The sequence below is a fragment of the Aquila chrysaetos genome, chromosome 9 (genome assembly GCF_900496995.4).
Source record: "Aquila chrysaetos chrysaetos chromosome 9, bAquChr1.4, whole genome shotgun sequence".
NCBI lineage: Eukaryota > Metazoa > Chordata > Aves > Accipitriformes > Accipitridae > Aquila > Aquila chrysaetos.
In genome coordinates this window covers 34,886,319-34,896,995 of record NC_044012.1, presented here as the reverse complement: position 1 = coordinate 34,896,995, position 10,677 = coordinate 34,886,319, and the positions used below count along the sequence as shown (strand labels likewise).

The 10,677-nt window shown below is 44.7% G+C and overlaps 1 protein-coding gene across 2 annotated transcripts; it reads right to left on the bottom strand.

Moving 5' to 3' along the window:
- Positions 1-1,011: 1,011 nt before the first annotated feature.
- Positions 1,012-6,898, bottom strand: RAN (RAN, member RAS oncogene family). Of its 2 annotated transcripts, none has more exons than XM_030024194.2 (7): positions 6,746-6,898; positions 5,724-5,766; positions 4,678-4,762; positions 4,461-4,586; positions 3,215-3,402; positions 2,460-2,630; positions 1,012-2,351 (listed from the first exon to the last, which is right to left on the bottom strand). In XM_030024194.2, exons 2-7 carry the CDS (start codon positions 5,757-5,759, stop codon positions 2,307-2,309), a joined length of 651 nt encoding a protein of 216 aa, XP_029880054.1. In that variant the 5' UTR covers positions 5,760-5,766; positions 6,746-6,898; the 3' UTR covers positions 1,012-2,306. The 2 variants fall into 2 exon arrangements, with proteins under 2 accessions (XP_029880054.1, XP_040982327.1); XM_041126393.1 differs by lacking the exon at positions 6,746-6,898 and adding an exon at positions 6,517-6,537.
- Positions 6,899-10,677: the final 3,779 nt, after the last annotated feature.

Sequence of the window (10,677 nt, the reverse complement as noted above, 5' to 3'; positions counted from 1 at the left end):
CTAGTGAAAAACTTCTTCTAAGTGTTACAGTTAAACTTCAACTGAGGAATCTGCACATGCAAATTAAGGCTACCTGCATTATTTATAATCAACAATTAACAGGAACCAAATGTGACAAACCAAGTATAACGCTGCAGCAACAAGTGGACTTAATTCCACTCCCAAAACATTTCAAGTTGAAGAGATTACTTTACAGCAGGACTAGTATTACTGCCTACTTCAGAGATGAGGTTTTGTGGACTTCGAAGTAACAATGAAGATTACAAAGCAAAGCTCATAGCAGTTATACTAGTCCTTAAACAACTATTTCAATTTTCATAAATCTTTTCAGCTGTTTTGTAGCAACTCATACTAAGGCTAGTACTTGTGTGCAGCATCTGAGTTGTAAAGGTAACAATACACACACTATGAAACAATAGAAATCTAACTTCAATGCTGCTGTTTTTTCTTAAGGCATATCAATACTGCAGGACTGCTGAAGTTTTCTAAACCAATCTGCATTTTCAGAAGTGAGACAGCTTGAAGACAAAAAAAAGCTACCACACCTAGTAAAGCAGCAGCAGATAGTCAAGCTAGCAGTATTAACCAAGATATGCACAGGTAAATTAGTAAACACTACAGCCAAGAACCTACAACATGAAGTTAAAGCAAGATGATGCAGCAAGATTCAATGGAATGTTAAGTGGGAGTTCGTCTTTTTACAAACCAAGTGTACGACATTCCTTTTTTTCATTAATGAGTTTCAGGTCCTAAATACCGCAACTCAGCTTCTCATTGACTAGCTAAAAACCAAAACACCCCCCCCCCCCCCAGAACCCCCAAACAAAACAATAACAAAAAAAGCTCAAAACCACAGAACTCCAACTTGCATCAACTTAAAAATATTCCTTTACAACAGTATTGCAGAAGTAATCATCATAGTCCACAGTTTTTGTAACCATGTACCAGAATAGTTGAATAGTTAAATATTCAAGGAGGAGTTATGTACACAAACATGCAAGTTAAAAGGAATAAATGAAATGCTCCACTTTATTAAGAAACCAAAAATACAAAACTGAAGAGTTCAAGGCTTCATGTACTCAAACACTACTGAAAAATGGTATCTTAAACTTAGTTTTGTTTACTAGCAGTACTAATATTGACCAAAATTAATCTCTACAAGATAGTGTTAAAAGTTGACATTTTCCACCATTTGTGCTGTAATAAGCTAGTTTCAAATTAAGAACTTGGTGCAGTTACAGTAAAGTCTAGATATTTATATAAATGTGGTTGTAGTTAATATGCTGTTTTGTAGCCAAGAGCTTTTTAGCTCAAACTACAGCTGTTTTCTAGTTAGTGAATTTTAAGATGCTTAGAGAGTTTGTTTAATCAGCTATAGCTCTACTGAATGATGTTCCATGCAAAGATACAGCTTTTAAGTCACCTAACAGACCTAGATGCCATTTGTTTCTGGCTACTAAAAATACAGAGCTCTGTGAAGGCATATTGTAAAACATATTAAAAGTTAGAGAGTTGAGAGACTGTATCTAATGGTAGCATATGCAAGCTGAACTACACACTTTTCTCTCACGATACCCTGCAGACCACAAACATTCCCATTTGCATGGGAACGCTGATCCAGTCACACTTACCAGTCAAGTGTTCAATGCTTTAGTTTTATCTGGCAGTTAGTTCAGCTTTCCTCAGGTGCTTTACTTATATGCTTCAGGAAATCAAGGGAGGGTTAACTGTTAGCTCTGATTTAGCAAGAGGAGCATAACATGAGAAGCAGGAAGGAAAAGGAGAACACAGAATGAGAAATGCAGTAGACAACCAAGTATTAGCCTCAATTGAAGAACAGAAGACACTTTGAAGAGTTTTCCTAACAATGCATGAAAGTTCACTTGCTTAGAGATATTTGAAATACAACTTTATTATCTAAACAAAAAAGAATGGGAATGACAGAAACAAGATTTACCACTTAACACTCTTAACTCTGATGTGACTGCAGCAGTCTTATATTTGAAACTCAAAAGGGGAAGTAATTGCAGTCCAAAAAACAGCTAAATATGCAGGTCCAAAATATGAAGTTTTTTGTTTTGGTTTTTTTTTTCCATTTTGTTTTGTTTGTTGTTTTTTTTTTTTTTTTTTTTTTTTTTAAACTGCCACATTCACTCCGAAGCCCATTCATCTCTTTCAGCATCCCAAAGATTAAGCACATGTTCTGCTCAGCTAGATAATAAAGTGGCAAACACGCTGCACCACTGACATCACAGGACAGTTGCCTATAAAACTAGACTTCTGACGCTGGGCTCCAGCTTCATCCCTCACAGGTCGTCATCTTCATCTGGCAGTGCAGTGGTTTGAGCAATCTGGAACAAAGAAGTTACACTTAAGAACTGTTCTTCAGTTATTTGCCCCAGGAGTCCAAACACTATTTATCAGGCAATCATTTGGCCTTCGTGCCCTTTCTCACTTACCTGTAAGTCTTGCTCATACTGTGCTGCCAGTGCTGGGTCCATAACAACTTCAGGTGGTGCAAGAGCAGGCATGGCAACAAACTCCAAGTTAGGATCTCCAATTAGCTTTCTAGCAAGCCAGAGGAAAGGCTTCTCAAAGTTGTAGTTACTCTTAGCTGAAATGTCATAATACTGCAAAAAAAAAAAGTACATATTATACGTTATTTAAAAAAAAAGACAGACATCTCTAACTGATATTTAGGGCATATCAACATTAACATGTACATAATCAACTCTACTTTTACCTTAGTATTCTTTTTGACCGCATGACTTCTGTTTATGCTCTCAGAAAGTTATAAGTGTCTAGAAGCATACAGTTTCAGGCAAATAGGCAGAAATTGATAACTGAAAAGCAAGGGATCCAATTTGATCTCAGATGGAACTTCCAGGAGGCAACAGTGCATCTATCTTTTTCCTATGACTTGACCTACTTTAGTGTCACTTCTGTGTCATCTGATGAAACTCTGAGCAGTGGAAGCCAAATGCACACAAGCTCTTTAAGAACTTATCATAGCTTCTGCTAAAGACCAGTGATGATCATCTTTAACATCATCACTTCCCCTTTCCCTGAAGTTAGGTTCAAACGGCCAATAGGATGTAAAGTTGAAATATTACAGCCTGTAGCGACAAAGGCAGAACACTCGATTACTGTGTAGAACCCAACTGCAATCAACAGACCCAACAAATTTGATTCCTACAAACCCATGCGAACATACCTGGAGATTCTTCTTCCTGTGGAAGACAATGGATTTTGCCTTGACTTTTCTGTCCTTAATATCCACTTTGTTGCCACACAACACTATAGGGATGTTTTCACATACTCGTACCAGATCTCTGTGCCAGTTCGGTACATTCTTGTAAGTAACTCTTGATGTTACATCAAACATTATGATGGCACACTGAGCTGCAAGAAAAGAACAGTCAAGAGTTACATCAGGAGAGTAAGCACTTGCTTCTAAGATGGGAGACAGAAGAGGCACCCATAGAAATCACACGTTAGGGTTAAGTGTCTGCATTAACTTTTCCCTCTCAGCTTCACAGTTCCAAGAGGCCATTTTCTGTTAACAAGTTCAATGCACAAGCCCACAGAACTCAGCCCACAACCATGTCATCTCACATCTTTAGTGCCCAATCTTAAACACCAGCTAGTTTTATCAGTGCAACTGTCCCACTAAGTAACATGCTGTTGCATGGTATGAAAATATGCAAGGATTACGAAAGTCCACTTTGATTTACACAAATATTTGACAGAAATCAGTTAACACCTATTTAGCTAATCTCAGACACTGAAGCTTTCAGGTAGGTTGAGAGCTTGTAGTCCACATCTCAGGATGCTCTTGTCCAGAACAGCTTTTCAAAGAACACGGGGGCTTGACTCGATCCTGATACTTCTAAAGGAAAAGCAACAATGTTGAACTCCAATAATCCCTTGCAAAATTTTAAAGATATGCAAGTGACTGAAGTACACACAAAACAGAGCTTCACCAAGCAGAAGTAAGGGACACTATCAGTAGTTCTCTAGAAAGACAACTAGACTCTGGCATGGAGATGTACCACATCATCGTATCTAAAAATCTCACAGTTTGTGTGTTCCAAGTTCTTGCCTCGGCACAGTACGTTAACACAGATATAAGCTTGTACTAACTGAAGCACATACTTTCATCTCTTAACCACTGAATTCCATCAGTAAGATCTTGTCATTTAAGGTGCACCATTACTTTTCGTTAATATCAAAGGCTGCAATAGCATACTGAAACACAATCTTAGAATATTCCTACATCAGCACAAGTTACCTAGCAAAGGAAATTATCGCTACATGAAGCTACATGAGGAGTCTGAAGACCCAGAAACCAGCTCATCACTGCAAGCCACACTGACAGTTTTCAGAGTGGCTAACATGAATAGAATTAGGAATTGAACTGTAAAAGGTACAGAATATTCCCACATATACACACATCTTACCTTGGATGTAATAGCCATCTCGCAGGCCACCAAATTTCTCTTGGCCAGCTGTGTCCCATACATTAAATTTAATAGGGCCTCTGTTAGTATGGAACACCAGAGGATGAACTTCAACACCCAGCGTTGCTATAGTGATTAAAAAAAAGCAGTGCAGTTAGCAAGTCATGAATTGCACTTCTAATTGTAACATGCATCTCAAACATTTCTTCAGACATACCTACATACTTCTTTTCAAATTCACCAGTCAAATGACGTTTTACAAATGTTGTTTTACCAGTACCACCATCACCAACCAGGACAAGCTGTTGATAAAGGCAAAAAAGTCAGAGCAATACACTTCTAGAGACATTTATTTGTCATTTCAGTGTAAATACAAATTATTACTACAAAGACATTAGTCCTACAAGATGCTGTAAACAAAAGACTGAATTCCCAAGGACTCACTGTACTGGGACCTAATTTGTTAAGACTATCGTGCTCTAACTCTAGCCACACTTATCCAGTTCCTGTAGCTGAAAGCTACAAAGCATTGTAAATATGGTTCTGCTAAACTACAAGTGACTGAATTAAGAATATCTGGGGTTTTCAACTTGAATGTGACCACACTTAGAGAGCAACTCATTTAAGCACCCAAACTGGAGAAACCCACCATAATCTTACAACTGAAAAAAAAAAAACCCAAACAAAACAAAAAAAACACAACCAAAAAAACCCACCAAAACCCCACCAAACAACTGCACTACTAACAATTGGAACACTCTAGCCAAGCATTGTAAGAAACACAAGTAACAACCTGCCATGAAGCAGTCTTAAGGATTTCTGGCTGTTAAGATAACAAAAAAAAAAAAAAAAAGAGCCACCCACACACAAAACACCACAAAATGCTGTTCCAAAACATTTTAAGTTTTCTTCCCTAAACAATTAGTACACAATAGAAAATGGACTATTCCAATTCACTCTAAGCACTTTTTGCTGTGAGCTTCACTTCTGAAATTTCAAAATCGTCCTGAAGGCAAAGCATCACTAAAATTTATTACACCAAACTACAAATAGCACCAGACTGACACGGTGCAACGGAATCTTTTTGTACCAGTGATATGCAGCACAACAACAAACTAACGGCACCGTTAAGGGAAGACCGGCACTTCAAAACCAAACCTACCATCCACGTTGGCACTCGAGAGTCGCTCGTGCTACTTTCCTACTGAAGGGAGAAAAAAAAAAAACCCAAACCACCAACAAACGACTAAACCACTCCCTTACCTTAAACTGCACTTGGGGCTCTCCTTGGGCGGCCATGCTGGGTCTGCAGGGGAAATGGAAGCATGTGAGCTCACAACAGGCGAGCCGATTCAAGGCCCAGCCGGAAGGGGCCGGGCGCCGTTTCCAGTTCCCAAACCGCCTCCTAAGGCGCGTGCTCCGCGCGCCACTCAGCGCCGCCGGCGGAGGGGCCGGGGCTCTGCCCACGCCGCCGCTATCCCCCCCCCCCGCCCAGCGTTACGGCGCGCGTGGTCCCGGGCCCATTCATGGGGCAGGAAACGCCTCCACGTCTCCCCACATGCGGCGGGAGCGCGCGCGGTAATGGCGGCGGCGCCTCCCCGCCCACCCCCGAAGCCCCATAACGGCAGGCTGCTGCTGCTGCCGCCGCCGCCGCACCCCTTCGGCTTTCGGGCTCCAAAACGGAGGGAGCGGCCGAGGCCGCGGCCCCCGAGCGGACGCCGCTGCGCGGGCCGACCCCCCGCCTCGCTCCACGGAAAGGCCTCCCCAACCCGCCCCTCGCGAGAGCCGACCTGCCGATCGGGAGAGCCCAGAGCAAGTCCCGCGGGGCTCCCCAGCGGGGGCCTTCCCCCGGCCGGGCCCCGGCCCCCCCCCCCCGGCCCCCGCCAGCGGGCCTGACGCGCCCTCCCCGCCGTGAGCCACCATGACTGAGCAGCGCGCGGCAGCTCCCCTCCCCCCCGCCGACTCGGGCCGTCGGAGGCCCCGCGCCGTTTCTCCTCCCGGATTTCTCCCGCCCTTTCGGCCGGGACGGCGCAGAGCGCGGCTCCTGCCCTCCTACCTCTCCCACGCCGAGGGCCGAGGGGAAGAAAGGACGCGGCACAGGTCGGGCACCGCGGCCGCAACGCTCGCTCGGGCCCAGCCTCGCCGCAACCCAACCCACCCCCTACCCCCGCTCCTGGGCGGCAGCTAACGGTGACCGCCATCCCCACCGCTCACGCTCCTTAAAGCGGCCGCACTTCCCCCCGCCCGCTGCCGGGAGGGAGAGGAGGACGCCCCGACCCCGTTACCTTTCCCGAGGCTTCTCTCCGCGTCGCTCCCTCCGGTGACTGGGCGCTGTGAAGATGGCGGAAGCGCGGTTCAAATACCCGGAGAGCGACGCCGCGCGGCCACAGGGAGGGGGAGGGGTCGGCCGTCACGTGGTAAGGGGCTGGGCGGGAGGCCGCCAGGCGCGCGGCTTCTCGGCCGCCGGCCCCGGGTACGGGAGGGCTGGGGGTGGTCTGGCCGCCGCCGCCGCCGGCCGCTCGTCCCCTGAGCCGGACGGGCAGCTCGGTCCTGCCCCTCCGCGGGCGGCGGCAGCGGCCGGGCGAGAGTCAGCCCGCCGGCTGAAAGGGAGCGGCTCCTTTGTGGCGCGGGCAGGAGGGCGCGCACGCCCCGCTGGCGGCCGCAGCGGGTTCCGGCCCGCTGAACGGCCTCCCGCCCGGCGCCAGCCCCCGGCTGTCAGAGAGGGGGCTGAGCCCGCCGTCCTAAGCAGCGCCTTCTGCTGCAAAGCCCGAGGGCTGCTGAGAGAGAGCCTCTCTGCCGCGCCGAGCTGCTCAGGGAACCCGGTCGTCTCCCCGTTTCATCGTTAAAACGGCATCAGAAGGCGCTTCAGTCAGCTGACGGTACTCCTCCTGCAGACAATCGCGTGTAGGTACTCAGGAAAGCTATTAAACCGCCTCCAGCGCGGTTTAATAAAGCGGTCTTTAAGAGCAGCAGGAGAATTTAATTGAACAGCTTTCAGGTAAAAACGGGCTGTGGTGTTCAAAAGGACCTTCCCTGAATGTACCTCGTGACCGTTATTTTCAGTTCTTCACACACTAACTGGTCTGCATTCGCTAGAGAGTGCATTAATGAAAGTAAAAGTTCTTTTGTAAGCCCCGGATTTAGAATAGTTCTCCAAGTTCTCAAGTCCAAACTTCAGTGGAACAAACTTGTTCAGAAACTGACTTTCAGAGAACGTTAAGTGTTTTGCATAGGTCTGTAAATACCAAGTTCATGGGTTCACACTGATTTTTAAGGTCTCTAATATTTTTTTTACTCCAGTATACTTAAACAACTTTTATGAGGTCTGCACAATATTTGTTCGTGCACCCTATAATCTAGAATAAATAAAAGAATTTTTTTTAAATGCCTCTGGATTGAATTAACATAGAAAATACTTCATGGCAGGCGATATATACAAACATAGCTTATTTCTTGTTTGTTTTCTACAGACATAGATGCAATGTGTATGGAAAGTTTTACAAGAGTGGCTGTGCTGTGCTGTAATATTTGCTTATTTGATAGTGTAAAGTCAATCCAAATGTTGCATAAGATATTCTTTGTTGGAAAAAATCACCAGCTTGTTGAATTTGCCCTCCCTTTTTTACACGAGTTGGGTTTGTGGGGCTTTTAGCATTTTTGCTGATCACCTCTAGGTGTCAGGAAGGATATTTTTCAGAACATGCAGCTCATCTTAAATTTTTCACAGCACAATGCTATCTTTATAAAACCCTTGTGAATTCCACCTCTCTTCTTGACAAATAGGCATGCGTTTATAAATAGGAGCCCATAAAGCCACATTAGGGGCATTTGGCAGTTTTTAAGAATATAAACACTTCCAGGGAAAAAAAAAAAAAAAAAAAAGCAATCTGTAACTGTGTATAGAACACTCAGTGTACTTTAGAAACTTCTCAATGTTGCTACAAATTTAGTAGGAAGCTACTTTTTTTTTCCTGCAAACAAAAAGGTAATGGTATTGATACTTTAATTAGGAATAATTAAAATAGATTCCTAATTTAAAAGTCCCCTATCATAGCATTTGAGCTCCTGGCAAATATTTATTTCATTTTTATGAAGATAAATTACTACATGGAATCTAGTTTTTTCATCATATATAAGCAAGTGTTCAGTTCAGAGGATCCACAAAACAGCTGCTCCAGATAACCCCATTCAGCAAAGGCAACAAAACACATCCAAGCGCTCATTACCAGTGTTAGATCACTATCTAAAAGATTAGAGTCCATAACACATCACTAGGTAATCAGCAGAATAATTACTTTTAAAAGATCTTTACATTTCCTGTATCTTGACTCAGATCATCTGTGAACAAACTTAGCAACTCACTGATGCAAATAAATGCACAAACTAAAAGGCAGCCCTTACTAAGTAAGTGTCTGAAGGTGCAAATGAGGAATGGTACAAAAGGTAGTAGTGGAGATAAACAGAGTCACATAGCTAAACAGCATATTTGAATATAACTGCTCTGTTAGTAGGAAGCAAGATCCTTTTGTAAACTGTAAATGAAGGCAACAATATATGCAGGCAAGCAATGAAAAGGAACGTAATTGTACTTCCCAGTTAAAGCGAATTGCGGAAATGTCTCTGGAATATGAGCTCAAGCAGGAACAGAGGTCTGCAGACTGGTGTTCAAGGCGACACAGGAAATTACACTAAAAGGTTTGAAGAGGAAATTAGTCCCTTTCAGCATGGATAGATAAAATGGATCACACAGTAGCAAAATTCAATTAAAATATGTATTCAAAAGACAAACTTTATTCATTTTTTCACCAAGTAAAACATGTCTGACTCTAGGTTTCATTAAGAGACTACACTCTTGGAAGATAAGCCTTTACTAGGTCAATGATGAAGGGCAGATGTAGATCTAAATTTCTTCAGAAGACAAAAATTCAGCAATTTACTGTCATCAGGATCTTTTAAATTCCTGATCCAGCACTGGAATAAAATTCTTGAAATAGATGAGGAAAATTACTCACTGGATTATTACGCTCAGTATCCAAAGGTAACATTTTTAGAATTTACAGTTGCTGATCATGTAGTCTAGAAGATAAAGTCTATATATGCTAGAACTGAGATACTAACAATTACAGGTAATTGACTATAGTCTGCAGTGGTACTTTTTGGCAAGCACCTATGAACACAATACCACTGAGGATTTTCTGCCTGCCATAGTACGTGCACGCTCTATTTCCTAGAAACTCCCAGGCCTTTAAGATGTACCTGTTGCTGTACAGATTTAGGACTTTGACAAAGTTCTGGTGTTTTACTAGAGCCCTAAACATCACTAACAGGCAATGTGTGTCAACCTGTTTTAGTTGAAGAGTTAAAGTAAGTCAATGGGTCACCTTCTGTTCCATGGAACGGGAGCGTACAGCTTCCTTTTAATTTCCAGTCACGATACGGATCACTCTTAGCTGTTCTGTGGGTGAACAGCAGGCTGCAAGCCATAGCTTAGTATTATGAAACGGCAAAGGGATGCATCTGTGGCCTGTGATGAGCAGAAGCGTCAGCAAAGAGAGAACGCGGTCTGTACACTTTTTGGACTAAACATGAATTACACGAAGGCCGATTGCAGCCTACCCACATCACGTACCAGAAAAGAATTAAATAACACTCAACCAAAAAACAATCACATCGCAACTCTTTCTTTCATGATAGTCTCCCAAAATTGCGCGTATTGTAATTTCTGGTTGGGATACGTCTAGCAGCACTTCTTCCTTGGGCTGGGAGTTTCCTTGCAAGTACCTGTGGTACCGCTCTGACACCTCAGTTCTCCAACACGGAGTATTTCTCTCTTTTGAAGCGCCCCTCAAACATTTCTGTGGCAACACTCTGCTCAGTCATACCTTCCCGCCCGCTCTCGCACGCTGCTTCGCAAATACTAGCGCGGCTGCCCGCTCTTCCACGGCCCCTCCTCCGCCACCGCCGCCGGCAAGCCGAGAAGCTCCGGCGCCGCTGAGGAATCACCTCAGGACCGCGGCGCGGCTGCCCCCGCCCGCGCTGCCGGCCTCGCCGTGACGTGAGGCGCGCGCGCCCCGAGGGGGTGGTTGCTGCGCCCGCCCGCTCCGCGCCGGGGCGCGGGACGCATACTCGTCCCCGCCCCTTTCCCCGCATGCGCGGCGCGGCCCGCGGTTGCCGTGACATTGGGCGGGGCGGGGGGGCTGTGGGCGTGGCCGCGGGC

Coding starts and splice junctions, on each gene's coding strand:
- RAN (XM_030024194.2), bottom strand. CDS start 5,759: ATGGCCGCCCAAGGAGAGCCCCAAGTGCAGTTTAAG. Junction 4,587..4,677: donor ATTTGAAAAGAAGTATGTAG/GTATGTCTGAAG, acceptor TAATCACTATAG/CAACGCTGGGTGTTGAAGTT. Junction 2,352..2,459: donor AGTATGAGCAAGACTTACAG/GTAAGTGAGAAA, acceptor TCTTTGTTCCAG/ATTGCTCAAACCACTGCACT.